The 16040-nt window shown below is 37.0% G+C and overlaps 1 protein-coding gene across 1 annotated transcript in view; it reads right to left on the bottom strand.

The window, feature by feature from the left end:
• LOC124160208 (H/ACA ribonucleoprotein complex subunit GAR1-like) overlaps positions 1-14290 on the bottom strand; it is a 110402-nt gene extending 96112 nt beyond the window's left edge. Inside the window, exon 1 of the mRNA XM_046536000.1 lies at positions 14046-14290. Coding sequence (XP_046391956.1) covers positions 14046-14060 — 15 coding nt within the window. The 5' untranslated portion in view covers positions 14061-14290. The remainder of the gene's footprint in view (positions 1-14045) is intronic.
• Between the last annotated feature and the right edge of the window lie 1750 nt (positions 14291-16040).

Genomic DNA, 16040 nt, shown 5'->3' with positions numbered 1-16040 from the left:
ATGCAGGGAATTTTCTTTAGGGACCATGAGGAGCTGTTACAACGAGTCAATTGAGTAAAAAGCTTCTCCTTGGAATAATGTGTAACTGAACCAAATTTCATGGTAATCAGTGAAACGGTAATGAAGTTCATTGATTTCGGATATAGGCATATACATTGTTTTTGGACGTACATGCCAGAATATATGTCATGCACTGCAACAAATGTATGATTGAAATGTAATTTTATATTGTGTCAAGCGTAATATATGTCAGTGATTGAAATGTGATAAAACAAATTGGACGAAATGGATATTTTCCATTAGTGAGCAAGCAGTAGGTCATGCATTTCATCTCCGCACCCACCCTGTATTTGCCCTCATGTTCTTGTGTTTTATCTCGTGGTTATAAACATTTTACCTGGCCGGAAATCACACCATGGACCTATTACTTCCCGAGTCACTGCGCTCTTCAATTCCCATGGCAACATTCCCGAGGGAGAACTACGTTGCCAGATGCTGTGAGGGCGCTAGGTAGTTGTGGCATCTTTGAAGAGTTTCCTCCCTTGCTTTCCCATCTTTGACGAATCGCGACGACCAAAACAGCATGAACAATCGTAAAACTGCCTTTTATCGAATCGCTGTCTAAGGTTGTTCGTTGTTGAATTCTACCTTGCTGTTAGCTTATTTAAGGGAATGGTTAAATTTGGCTCTTCTTTTTGTTATTTTATTATTCCGTTATGGCCTTCGGAAGGGTTATTCAATTCTATTTCATTTAATTCTGAATATTGTGATCATCATACAATTTTGGTATTGATAATGGCTGTGTGCCGATTTTACTTGTTTTGGATAGTGGCTGAATTAAATCATAGCCCTGAGGAAGTAAGCATAACAATTCAGAACGGTTTGGAAGATAAATACTTGTCCGAAGTCATCCCATTAAAGGTTAACATTTCTGTAAAACTCAGTAAGTTATTTTGAAAACAGACCTGTTAACCACTTGTGCGGATGTTGTATTTGGAAAAAAAATTTTCTACTGAGTACTGTCGACTCTTATCGACTCATCACCTTCTAATGGTTGCATTGACGGCTCTTAAAATAGTTCTTAAAATAGTAGCCAAAAAAATTCATTTCTCTCGTGCACAATTGTTTTCTTCCTTCTTTAGACTTCTCGATGCCTGCGTAAATAGAAGCTGTTTGGAGAAATGGTGATTCTTGGAAGGCACGCGTTTACATGATAAGGAATTTTAGGCTAAAATTGAGGTGTTACAATTTCAGGGTTATGTTATTATTTCTAAGAACTTCTTATGGGAATTTGTTCACAAATGCAACCACCATCGTCTTAAGAATGTAAAAAATGAAGTTTAGTGAATAGGGATATTGCGTAAAAGGCATAACACGATCGATTGCTTTCTAAAGAAAATTAGAAAGGGTAGGATGATGATGATATTAATCAGTAAATGTTAAGAAGTGATGGAATTCGTCAAGTGCGTTTGGCAAGCAGTAAGTACCGTACACTTTTTAAATTAAGTTTTAATTTGTTTGAAATCAAAAGTTTCTGTAAAATAATATGAAAATTTTTTATGCTCCCTGCCGACTGGATGACATGCGATTTTTAGCGTCCTGGTAAACAGTTGAATAAATGAAGACTCGTCATGAGGTTACTCAGGTCAGCGTCCATGATAGCTCACGATGCGATGAAAGTCTTACATATCTTTCATTTCGCCTTCTGTTCGGGCCATATTGGTTTTTGGGAGTCCCGTACAATTGGAATGCACACTACCTCATGGCGCGAACACTTTTATGGGGATTCACAATTTGCGTAATCACTGTAGGCCATCGTTTTTAAGACTAAATTTCTCGTCGTCTTCTTGACCTTGTGTGTTGATCAATGCCTTCAAGACTGGTGTGGACCTTGTCTTTGAGACTTGTGCGGGCGAAAACTTTCATCTTCCGCTGGAAATCCCGTAAACTCATCTTCGGCCGCAAGTGAAAGTTGGGACAACGTATATGTTTATTTTTGGCACGGGAATTTATTTGAAGATGATTAATGAAGATGAGGCAAGTGAGAACGTGATAAATATTAGAATAGCAGACATGTATTTCTTATCCTTTCCTTTTCATTAACGAAAAAAGTCTATCGAACGATGTTACTGATGATTTCAGGCTTAGCTTTATGAAAACTTTCCATCATGGGAAATAAGAAAATTGAAAAGTTAACTGATATATTTAAATTTTATGTCGCATCGGACTTGATATTTAAGGAGATGCTTGCATGATCGAAGCAATTGAAGATGTAACCATCTTATGAAACTCGGATCGTGCTTTTTAAATATAGCAGTGAACCTTGCAAATTTTATTCTTTCATCTTCCACTACCAAACGATGCTAAGAATTGACTGAACACACGAAAAATGAATTTGAATTAATACGCTTGCAACGAGGCAATGAATTGTATTTTGTTTTGATAATAATTACAGGCAGAGATATTTATGCATCCATGGTTACTAGGGAAATGAGTTAAATCACGTTTTGATTTTATTTTAAGGGTTTTTTCTTTGAAAACGTTTTTTTTAACCGCAGGGTTGGATATATCTTTTTAATTATTATATTTTTTTGTATTTTCCGTTCTGATAACGACAAATGAATCAATTTCATAATCTGCTTCTTACATTGTATTAATTAAGCTGGTTTTTGAATGTGTACTTAACAATTGCATGTAGTTTATCAGTAAAGGTATGCTTGTATAGAGAATTTAACGAATTCATACCAGTCATACGGACATTTTAATTTCCTTATATACAGCATCTGTCGCCTGTTGCTCTTCATTCTAATCATAAACTCTCTTCTCTTCCACATCCTTTCCCAAAACCCTTCTCCTACAGAATATGTATTTTGCAGTCTAAGTAGTTGCCTCCGATTTTTTGAAGTCGCTCATAGTAGTTCGAGTTTAGCCACACCACAAAATCGCGGTCTAACATTTTTAGAGGGACCAATATTTACTGCTTGCCACCACATTAAAATATTTAAATGACTTTTCCTAAATACAATAGGGTGATTTCCTATTATTTTTTTATTGCCTAAATCGAAAGATTATTACATCTGGAGTACGTATTTCACGCATTTAGATTTTTAAATGACGATATCTATTTTTCGCGATTATATGAAAAGTGAAAATTTTCAAGCGCGCGACGCGTAAGTATGAATGCCGGGAAATCTCTCCGTGAGACTTATTTCTGGTTCCCGCTGCCCCCCTGTGAGGTGACCTTGAGGCGAGGCTTAGCGCTGATTCGACGCAGGCTGCTAGCGGGTAGCTGAGTACCCTGCTGGCTGGTAGCGCTTGTCTTAAATAAGGATTATAAATACCTTATCAAATGAAGAAAACTTTCCGACCTTAGCCAGTTTTAATAAGTGATTATCAAGACATGTTTCCCTGAGCTCTACGCCTCATGCATGCTTTGGTAACCTCAGACGATGTATAACTCCTATCTACTCTTATAGAAACTAGGTCCCTGTGACGTCACGTGGAGTGGACTCGCATGGGCGCCAATCTGGCCCTTTTCAAATGAGGATAAAAATGGACCATTGCCATTCGTCTAAACCGCTATTTCTAAAACGAAATAATTTGTATGTTTTGAATACACTAATGGTGGGTAACGAATCGCAATCAATGCCTTTCGTTTTCTTTGATGAAGGAAACTACCCTATTCTGCCGCCGTAAATCCGCGAAATGCGTTATATTTCTGATTTGGATCTAAGGACTGACAATAATTTTGTGCGTCCATTATTTGTGCTTTTGGTTAATTTTGTAATTAGGATATTAAGGTATTGATAAATTTCAGTGAAAATAATTTAGATGTGTAAAATCTCGAAAGAACAACGTGCAGCAGTAAAATTAATATTTCACGATAAATTGTAACGTAATTAAGGTTTGAGAATCCCAAAACTTTATCGGCTTTATATTTTATTTTTAATGAATTCAGACATTCAGACTCTTTTCTCTTTTGACAATTAGTATACATTCCCATGAATTCCTGTATCTCATTCGTCCATAACTTTCCTGGTTTTCCACTTCCCTTATTACCATTAATTTCTTTCCTCAATATATATGTAATTTGATTCTCAACTATCCACGTGGTAAAACAATGGAAGCACGCTTCTTTCGTAAGCGTCATTCGCGGGATGTACTTTTCTAATTCCCTCATGACCAAGGCAATCGCTACAATATCACTTTCACCGCAGAAAATTCTCAGATATGTCACATCCGCTTCATTTATCCTCCACCCTTTATTATTCCGTGAAATCATAGTTTCACTGTCGTAGACATCAGGTGATAGAACAGAGGGCTATCCCTTAGTAAATATCGATTTTACTTTTTGAGAGATACCTATTCCTTCTATCTTACCAAGTTATAGGATCGCACATTCATTGACGCCTCTATCTTCCAGGTCTAGATATTGAATTTGGAGAAATATCTGACCAAATCACACAAACGCTCGAGGATGGTGAAGAATTTTACCATTAAAAATTGATGCACATGATTATTGGATTCAATTCTTCGGCATAATGTACATCCAAAGATATGAAGAACTGAGGAACACATTTAGCGTACTTTAAATTACCAAGTGTATTTATATACCTGATTAAGTACCATTATTAGGTTTTTGTGCAGTACTTTTCGTGCTATATCTTTCTCGCTCGTTTTCACGTACCACGGTAGAGACAAAATGCATTTTGGCGACGATTATCCCTTTGGTTATATTATATGTAAAACTTACAATTTTTGGCATGTAAACGATTCATTTCCTTTTTGCACACCTTAAATCGCAAAGAAAAAATTATGAGTTGATAAGATAAACATTTTTCACGGTGAATATGTCGATAAAATCTCCTTATTCTCGAATTTATCTCATTATAAATTTGATAGCTTTAACTCCGAATAAATATTATTTTATTGAATAAATTTGAATGATACAAAGTAATCGGTTCTCTCCTATTTTGTGGACGTAGGCCACCTTTAGCTCACTACTCTTCATAACCAAAAGAAAATGACTGATACCGTGTAAGAAATGTCATTATTTTAAGTATATCTCTAGAGAACAGGATGATTTCCACTTGCCAACTGCCCTGAAGATCAAGTATTCAAGTATACTCCACCATGTGTTTTGAAATATAAGCTGATGCTACATTTTTATCAGTTTTACTTCCGGCACGTGCTGCTGTCCATTTATCCATCGTTCTATAAGTGTAAATGATGTATTTCATATACATTTGAGTGCCACCGAATCCGATTATAGGTCCATGCCGCGTAGCTGTGCTGAGACTACTTGAAATAAGATCGCAAATCTCTCGAACTTTATTCATTACAAGGATGCATGCTCATTATAAATTTTATTTGGCACGTCATGATGATGGCAGCACAATTTTTAGCCCTCAATGACCAATTCGCGCCATGGAAACCGTCGGCTCGTCGCCGCAAATATTAAATTACTGCCATCGAACTCCACAGTCGTCGGACAGGACTATTGGCTCCATGACATATTTCGGATCTAACGCATTTTTGATGCTTGTTACTGGGTAAACTATCACATAATCCCTAATGTATTTCTATATTATGACAGTGCTTCTGAACGATACTGAAAATGTGAATGGTTTCGTAGTACCTACCATGGAATATTATTACGCAGGGAGGTGGAGTAACCACGACTAAGGCATCGTTGAATTCGCTACTAATCCGTTGGCCATATGTTGATTGACCATCTGTTGCCCCATTACTGCATATCTGAAGGTCATGTGGAAGTGTTTAGTGCCAAACGTGAGTAGGAAATGGGGTGTGGAATGAGATGAAATGCCATTCGTGTCATTGGGCGACCTACATACGGCCAATGTATCTTGGGCTCTTGCCAAATTATGACAGAGCAACGGACCAAACTTTATTATGCCGACCATTGCCGCACATTTAAGTGCATTGCTATAAATAATATTTTTGGGAAAGAAATTACGTTTTAATTCAACTCGCCATAGATTGAGCTGCGTGATGGTGTGGTTTTTGACATTATAAGGGTACACCGGTGACATTTGAATCATTTGAGCATCATTCCGTTGTAGAAATAGATATAATGATTTGTAAAACTATTGATTTTCAAACTCAAATTTAAGCTCGATCATCGCTTGAAGCCGTTTGACTTGAAAAAATTAATCTTATACACCTTGGCCGATGGAGCAGTACAAGTGGTGTCATGAAAAATGTAATTTGTCAGAAATAAAGAAGTTAATCTAATCATTCTAGTTTCTGTGGGTATATCCATGTCAAGCTAATTTTATATAGTATAGAAAGGAAATTCAGAGAGCATTTTTAATCTTGAAAATAAACACTATATTATGCATAATAATAAAAACAAATATTTTAAGCATTAACTATGCAAATTTCCTCGGCCTAATGTGGACAGATGATATGTCATCTCACCACTGCTTTTCACCTACTTTTCCCTCACATTTGTAATATTCATGGTAGTAGTAGTTTTGCTATATTTTAGTGCTTCGATGACTGAGGCCATTATACACTACACGCAATCTGTTATTGGAACATTACTAGATGACAAAGTTTTAATTTGGCGAATTAAACTTATTCGCACAAGTTGGTAGTTTGCATACAATATTTTTATATAGTATAAAACGTTCTAAAATTTTATGATGTTCATCTTTACTTAATATTTTATATCTATTTGCTCAATGAGAAGTAAACATAGATACATAAAATTGCATTAGACATAGCAGTGAACTAATTATCGAATGATCAAATGCCACACACAATAAATCTAAATAGCCGCGTGGGACATGGGGTAAATTTATGGATTTGTGGCATTTAGGTTGGACTATATACTCTTGCTATTTTACTATTTTATTAAAAGTGCACTGAAGATTCGTCAATAAATTCAAGGGATACCCATGCTCTGAAGTAGGAATTTCTAACCTCATGTCTGCGGAGTAGAAAGTTACATCATTGCTTGAAAATTGATTTGAGCACTTGTAGTCATTTCTTCGGAGAAATATCTCGCTGTAATAACGCTGATAGCCTGAACGCTTGTAAAATTCGACTTGAACTCAATTAAGTATGCATTACTTCAGCGACCAATCTAAGCTTAAATGAAATTTGGAGGGGGTAAATTAGTTAATTTAATCGATATAGCCCCGGAAGCCTAGAGGCTGTGTGACCATGTCGTCTGGTCGGCAATCACCGAGGGCCTTGACTTTAAGGGGCCCTCACATCACTCACGCCTATCGTGAAAGGTGTAGTGAATTAAAGAATCAGATTACTACAACCGAAGTTATTTTGAAATTATAAAATGCTACGTTTTTCTTAGTCCCTTTATTTTCAGCATAACAAGTGTAATATGCGAATATATAAATATCAGTCCAATTTCAAGGAGAAAATTCACTTAATATGTAGTAGAACCATTATACCTACTTAATAAACTTTTTTAAGCTTGAAAATTCTCACTTTTCATACTATTCTTCTTACGAAATTGCTAATTCATTAACTTTTATCTAGTTTTTTTTGGGGGCAGAATAGCGTCAAAATCCATTCCCGGGCATGCGATTTCCTAAAATTTTTCGGAAACGGCCCCCCGTATGATGGGCCCCATGATGAGCTCCAGCCGAGGGCTCCCGCACCTCCCTTATATGTAATGCTATATTCCTTTCGTATGTGTACGCAGGAAGAAGTGGCGAATGTGAGTCGAGTCTTCAAATGCGGATGTTATGCTGATTCGCCAGTGGATGGAGATTCGAGGAGGCATGAGCGTGAAATGATCTCTGGGTGATTTTTCACGTTGTGAAAGAGCATTTCTCCGGTGGAACGAAATTTAAAGTGGGGGAACTGAAGCATTTCGAGAAATTTAAAACACAGGGAGCACATTCTCTTCGTCAGATGACCACTGCTGTTTCGAATCATCTGTGCGATTCCAACGAAGGAACTTTAGTTTGGTGCCCGGAAGTGTTTTGTCATTTGTGCCACAAATTCCTCGTCTTTGGCGTGAGTTGCGCTTATGGGAGAGTCATGGCGGTTTTTAATGCAGTGATCTTAATCATCCGGCATGCGCAAGTATTCTGATGAAGCTACATCTGCAAACTATTCTGCAAGCCGCCTGGCGTGTGGCAGGGGTATTAGGACGCTTGCCGTTACAAAAAAAGAAAATGCGCTCATAAAACTCCGCCTAGAATTTATAAAAGTCCTTTGATATTCGGTGGAAACAATTCCCTTTGATGTTCGGAAAAACATCTCTCTTGATTTATCGTATCTGTTGCATCTGGAATATAATGTTTTCCGTACCGCTGTAAAAGATATCTATTCATAATTAGATGACTATGAGAAAATAATTACAGCATTGTTTTCGATCTCAATATAAAAATTCATGTCTTTCAATGGCAAAAGACTGTATGGTCCTAAGATTTTCGTTAACCGCTCATAAACTATCTACGTAACTTTTTACTCCGTTACGTAAATTTGCTGCAAAATGTTGGATTATGAGTAAAGAAATAGTGAAAACTTTTCCAGTTAATGAAATCCTTCTGCGAATATAAATCGTATGAATTTAAGCATGACGAAAAATTAGTAATTCTCTTCTGGTTATTAGATATTGCTCCTTCTCATAATTTTTTACACATCGCGCTTTTTTTAATACTACGTACTTGGGAAGGCAAAGTCAGATTAATTTCAGGAATCAAAATAAATTCTGAGGGTATTATAATTGGAGAAGTGATTCGAAACCTTCCTTTCTATCCGAGGCATGTGGTTCGTATTTTTTCAAATGGCGATGCGGTTGTCTCTGGCGCACAAGTGAGTATACTTTCTAGTAAATAGTATGAGTTAGTGGGAGGATTGGCGATCCCTCTTGGAATGCATTGCGTGAAGAAACGGGGCTGATGCAACGGAAAAATGTAAGAATTGGAAAGGAGAGGTGCCATGGAGATTGGTGATTGGTGGTCATTGTTTCCCCTCCCAGTCCATCGGTGTCACGGTCCGTCACGGTCTAGGGCGCTCGAGCCTCACCCACTCGAACGAAAGTAAAATCAGAGCGTGCGCTTCGATTTCATGCCGTGCCAAGAGGCGAAAAGTCTATTGCCAAGTGCTCTATTTCATCCGTTATCGTAGATGAACTTGGCCCAATTATTCTTGCACGCATACTTCTTGGTGTTCCTACTTCGCACTCCCACCTATTCCCTTTCTATTTTCCCTGTCCATATGCGTATTCATGGTACTTTAAGTGCTTGTAATTACTTTTCACTAATTTCGTAATGAAATTATGTTTTTCTTTATTCAAAATAATATTTTGCAGTAGACCGACACGGGTTTTTTTTAACACTTAATGTCTAGATAATGTCAAAATGTGCTGGAAACTGGGCCGCTTTATATTATAATAAAGGGTAGAAGCCTAAAAAACGTTACGATTATTGCTAAAGAAAAATTCTTATTTCATTGTTAGAATAACAATTTACCCAATTTCGTTTCTACATTCAAAATTTCTGCCGAGTGTCAACTGAAGCTGTTATTTTTACTGCCAATGACCATAAATATTCCACATTTTCGAAGTTAGGCTCTTAATTGGGCAGAAGGAATGAGATTTTTTTCTCCGAATCTGAAAGTTCCCTTTTAAGCAGGCGCTCATGACAGTGACATAATTGACAATCGATTGTATTTTCTAATGGTTAAGAGAAATCCAATTCGCTTGGTCTCAGACGCACCATTTGAGTCGTTATCTAGATAAACCTGGCCCAATTTTCGTGAATAAATCTTGACTAACTCTTTAGTTCATGCCCTTATCAAGATTCAGGATTATTTAGGAGTCCATAACATCCTGTCACTAAATGTTTATAGCCCTCATAGTTTACGTGAAATCTAACATAAGAATCCATATGCCTAAGAGATTTCTTTTATTTTCGCCTCCTCAGTTTCAATTTACGGTTCATTATTGCTTGCAAATGAGTACAAGTTGAAAATGAACTGATTTCATCCCCGTAATTTTGATTGGCTTTAACCCTCGAATAGCTCCAACTAAAGAAGATTGGAGAGCGTCAGTCGGTTCCTTTCACGTCGAAAAAATGAGAGCAGGTTCAATTCTTAATTCATAAATTTTAGCTATTTTATAAATAGGCTGTAAAAAATTTGTGTACTTTATTGTTTGATTCAATCTTTGACTTAATTGCTATTATTTATGGTCCAAGGGAATGCCGGATTCCTCTTGTTTTCCTATTACCCATTACATATAATAACTGTTTCGTGAGCGATGAAAGACAAGTAATCTAACTTTTTACAAGTTTATGGTTCTCTTTTTGGGAAACTTCCAAACGCTCCCAATTTTTATTCCAGGCGATTTGTGATATAGAAGACCTGTATTCATAAATTCTCGTCCGGCGTATCCAAATATAGCTGTAGATTTTTTTAACTTAACCTCTTCATTCTGAAAAATTTACACATAGATAATCGGTCGAACAATTTTTTTCTCTCGGTTGATATTCACCGCTCACAAAGAAATGTGCGTGACTAAAAAATTGTGCTTGTTAAACGTTTTTTTTCATCATCCATCGTTCCTGCAAGCACAAAGTTGATGTCACTCACTATGATAAAATATGATTTTTGTGATGGAGATATAGTGAATTAAATGAACAGATTGGTCAGCGAGAAATTATCTTTGAGAGCACGTTTTGGGTAGTAAAATAAGTTCCAAAATTGTTGTTATTTAATGTATTCTTATCTGTTTTTGAATGTACTTAATGCGTCAGAGTAGAAAAACTGGTATGGTATTTACAAATAAATACTTCATACGTAGGTACCAACGTGATGTTTCGCTGATTTTGAGAATCATCTGTTTCCACGATCAGCAACTACAGTAGAGGCTACTATGATTGCAAATCTTCAACCTGCACTCAAGTGTCTAGGGGATAGGAGTGCGTCATCAAGTAAACAAATATCTAGTAATAACACGGATGGGATGATGACGCCGGTTTATATTGTTAGCATTAGCCTTGAGTGTAAAACCCCAGCTGAAGCTTTTTCTCATCCCTTAAACATTCCAAAAATCCCGATCCTGCGATTCGACACAGGGGAAGGATATGTCTCCCTTTAGCTGAATGGGTGCCATCCACAAACCTCCAGCTTATATTGCGAAGAATTTGAAGTTCGTTTCGGCACAGGGAAAACAATACTCCACCCCATCCTGTATTTATTTAGTATTCACACTTGTAACTTAGTTTGGGATGAGCTCTATCATCACCCTGGGGTTTAAATAACTGAGTGAGTGGTGAAGATAGTACCCGAAGTGAACATGACCTGTAGAAAAACACTAAGCCATTAACCTACTCTTGTAAAAAGGAAACTCAGCGCAGTGAATCCGAAAATTGTATTCTGAAAACTCTTTGATTTTTATCCATCCCTTTTAATGGAAGCTTGGATCAGAGTCTCTATCTAATACTTTTTTTAGTCCGTACGCCACGCTTCATATGATACCTACCTTTCACAGATCGTAACTTCATCTCTATTCACCATTCACCGAATGTGGCTGTCCTATTCATACCCCATTGTTTAAATCCCCTTCTAATTATTGTTCCGGTGCAAACGTACGTAACTCATACCGGGGCTTATTCATTGTCCTCTGGCTTCTTAGAAGCATTGCTTACCCAATTTTGAAAATGAAATATTTGAAGTGACGCGAAAATGTCTGTCTGCCTAATTTTGCTCCATGACTATTGAGAAATAATCCGAAAGGTAAATGGAGCAAAAAATTGAAAAAATATCCTACTCCATTGGAAGGGAATTCTCCTACATGAACAGCTACTTATGGAAAGTGCTCTTTCGATGCTTCAAGAGATAATAAAGCCATTGTCTCCTATTTTCCCAAAGTGAAAAGCAAAGTAAAAACAGCTCTGCGAGAATCTGTGAGGTAGATAATGAATGCGTGTTAGCTTCCGGTTTGTAAGGAGTGATAGGCGAGTGATTTGTTATTTGGCTTTCAGATATAATCGTCGACGAAGTGATTAGGGGTTGGAAAAATTGTAATTCCCATGGAAAAGTTAAAACAGTAGAAAGATCTATCGATATGGGATTGATGGCTTAGTTTGAATAAGACATTGGTCAGTACGGTTTGATAGGAAGATGATTCCGCCTCTGTGTAAATGAGAATGTTTAAGGACCTAAGAAGCTGTTCGATGTATTTTGTGGATATCATTCTGTGGTAACTCTGTGGTCACCATTCTTCTACAGGGAATTTTATTTTTTTACTCATTATGTAATATATCACTCAAGACTCGATGACCACGGGAAGGCGCGTATGAAATTGATGTTGCGATGAGCCTGGTGACTCACACCAACCAGCCAATCAATACACAAAAATTCCAACGTAAACAATGATTTTTTACGCATTTGTTTGCGTTGTCGGTGCTCAGTGTGGTTTGTGTGAAAAAGGAAACTCAATTGTAAAAACTTGACATCTGAAGAATAATACGTTTGACTAAATTTCGGAGCCATTGATAAATTTCAATTAAATAATTTTTACTTATTAGAATTTGATTATTATAATTTGATTCTTTATTTTCAATATCAGTTTATTATTTTTTTAAATACCAAACTGTAATTTTTCCTTTTCATTTTTATTTTTTTATTCAATTCACAAACGCGGAATTTAAGCCATCAAGAGTTTTTTTTTCGTTTTTCCGCTTTTTACAACGATGAATAATTATTCACCTACCTAAAATTAACAAGAGGTTTTGACTTAGGATAGAACTTAGAATATAGAGGATAGGACTAAGGATTTAGAAAATATAACTCTTGTAGGAGAGGTATTTTTTTAGGCAATTCAGTTGAGATGCTTGGGCCGTAGTCCTAAATGTCTTTGAGAAGCGAATTATCACTGCCTGAATTTGAAATCATTAACTAAATGGGAAATGAAATCATTTATCGTTGGGTGTTTGTGGGCGTTTCTGATATCGGCTTTTTGATTAATTCCCTGAGATAAGGGAGGGAATGGAAGTATTTATTTTGGAACTATTCTAGTTTTTTTTGCATGTAGGTGAGCTGGGCTGTGAGAGAGTCAAATGCTGTGGGAAGCATCCGACAAATTATTATTATATGTATTTAAACCGTCAAATTCTCCGATAGCATTAATCCAGTGTATTTAACACGTCAAAACACGAGTCAATTGGTCGTTGAAACTATTAGTGGCCGGGTAAGCGTTCGAGCACTAGGTCTTACCAGTACACAGTCTCCCTCTGTGATTAATGTGAATAATTTGTAATTATCAATTCCATCCCTTGTTATAAATAATTAGCTGACCAAAGAGAATATGTATGGAAGTATATGTGAAAGGAAGCCTCATATTAGAAATGCAATTGCTTGGAATGTAATCGACTCTTAACCTTTTATTCTTGCCTCTTGCACAATATATTGATCCACCTAGTCTACTGTGACCTTTGATGTAATTTAAATGATGCTATGGGTAATTAGGCCTCCTCTTAAATAAAACTGTATACCACTATATCTTCACTGCATAGCATACTTGGATTTTGCACGTTTGCATCCGCGTGTACTGCCAATGACACCTCAACTGATGTGTGGATGGATTGAATGTTGTTTAGACACCAGTCATTGAATTAAAAAGAGCAAAGAATAGCCTGCGTTCGCAATCACTGTAGCAAATTGTTTCTGCGGCCCTTATTGAAAATTTTAATTACCACCGAGGATAAGAAAATTCCTGTAAATATCTCTTCGGAAAAGTTATTCTCATCTTTAATCTATTCCATTGGACGTCACTAAAATCCAAAAATGCCCCTTTTCATTGTTGGACGGAGAGTTCACGGACGGATTTCACTAAAAGTTATCAATTGCTCAAAGTCATCAACTTCTCGTGGCATGTATTGGTTTTCATAACGCCAGTAAGATGGATCACCACTGCTGTATATTAAACGTGCAGATTACGTCGTTTGTTTTTCAAATTTGGTCAGCAACTTATCACATATTTCTGCCTCGAAACATTTTTGAACCCAGCTATAAATTTTAAGCGGTGCACTAGGACTTACCTCACGAATTGCCATATCCTCGGCTGTCTGAAGACGATTAGCTAGACGGGTAGACTAGTCTAGACGGGACACTGTGGACCTCTGGATTCCGCGTCGATACAACCTTTAGGGCGTTCTCCGTGGTCTTCGCACCAAAAACCAGTCCTCAGAGCGAAGCAGCGTAGGAATTCACAAGAATGAATGGAGAATAGGAGCTTTGTGTAGCTTTCCAAGATCTGCTCACGACTCAACTCCGTGTACTCTTGCGGTTGGAATGGCAGCCCAGTGGACAGTAAGGGTGTCTTTAAATGAAAGCGTGGGCGGGGGGTGGGGGTGGGAGGCGAAGCGAGAAGAGGGTGCAGGAGCCTTTCCCCTCCGTCCAGCAGAAAAGAGCCGTGGAAAGGAGCAGCAGGAGAGCGATTGTTGGGCGCGGCGGTGGTGGGGGTGCGTTGCCATAGACACTCCGACGGTGGAGTGGGAAGGGAAGGCTGCCTCTACCCCCCCCCCCCACACACCCCCTCTCATATGTTAGAAGGAGAAACAGAGAGAGAGGGAGAGAGTTGGTCTCTCTCTGTGTATTTGGGAATCGAAAACTTTGGCAATTTCTTTCCGCTCCTTAGTTTATTCATCGCTGAACCGTGGTCCTGGACGAGTGCAACATCTTTTTCTTAAAGGTATTTGTTCGCTGTGTCGCCATGCGGTGTCGAGTTTGGTCAAGTGAAAACTTAATCAAAGAAGAAAAAAATAAATTTCTATTTCTCTGAATTTTTTCCAAGGGCACACCCTAAATATGTGGAGTATCTATAACAGATTTTGGATAAATGAAATGGAGAAAAGTATTTATTTAATTTTTTTTCTTCTTACCTTGACGTCGATTAATTCATGGTAAAATAGTTCTCGGAGTATAGGTAAAATTTATGTGATGCAAAAAAGTTTTAGCCAACGTTTCAGTTTGTTTTAAACTATCATCAGGGCTTAACTTTGCACATATTTATTGATATTTCAAAAAATATATAAATATCAATAAATATGTGCAATGCTAAGCCCTGATGATAGTTTAAAATAAACTGAAACGTTGGCTAAAACTTTTTTGCATCACATACATTTGACCTATACTCCGAGAACTATTTTACCATGAAAAGTAGTTATGATACGTGACGTAATCAGTAGATTTGTGTCGTCATAAATGAGGTGGTGACGCAAGACGTGACCTTATCAAGGTTACTCCCACACTCATTCCAATGGTGCGATTGTTGCTAAATATACATGAAGCAATATTTTCTAAATATAAATTTCTGGGAGGAGAATATTTAAAACTTATGGAGAGGATAAGTTAGGTTTGAGTTCGTTTGGGAATCGGAAACTTTGGCATTTCTTTCCGCTCATCAGTTTATTCATCGCTGAACCGTTGTCGGGGTTGAGTACCCAAGGTATCTTTTTCTTTAAAGAGAGTTTGTTGCTCAAATGTCGCCATTGGATTGGAAACACAGTCGGATTTAGTCTGGTGAGAATTAAATGGATAAAAAATTAAAGCCGATTCTTTCTCTTTCAAGGGTATTCCTTTGATTTGTCTGCCTGAGAGAAATAGAGCGAAGATGAGCTCTCGTAACTTTTACTTTGAGTAATCGTCATATTTTTGTCGTCATGGCGAAGTAGTGACGCAAGGGCCGACTTCGTCAAGGTTACTATAATATGAATTATTTGTAAATGAATAATTTAAAATAACGTAAAACTGTTTATGTTCATTGAAATGTAAAACTAGGTAGTGTTTGATATGATAGATGTGTTATGATTATTTTTGATAAGGTACTCGACGAATTGTTTTCGTTTTAATTTTTATTTATCATTGCTTATATTTTCCATATTAAGTTTATTGTAAATGCTGTACAAGGTAAATGGCCGGATTTATTAACAATAAATAATTTCACTATGGTCCTTAAAAAATCACTTCGCATGTAAAAAAATAATTAATATTTGTCTTAAGGCAAATCGTATTGCACTTGCACTATTTTGGTA

The sequence above is a fragment of the Ischnura elegans genome, chromosome 6 (assembly GCF_921293095.1).
Source record: "Ischnura elegans chromosome 6, ioIscEleg1.1, whole genome shotgun sequence".
NCBI classification, from domain to species: domain Eukaryota; kingdom Metazoa; phylum Arthropoda; class Insecta; order Odonata; family Coenagrionidae; genus Ischnura; species Ischnura elegans.
Note: the sequence above shows the minus strand (reverse complement) of the source record. Positions and strands in the feature narration are given on the sequence as shown.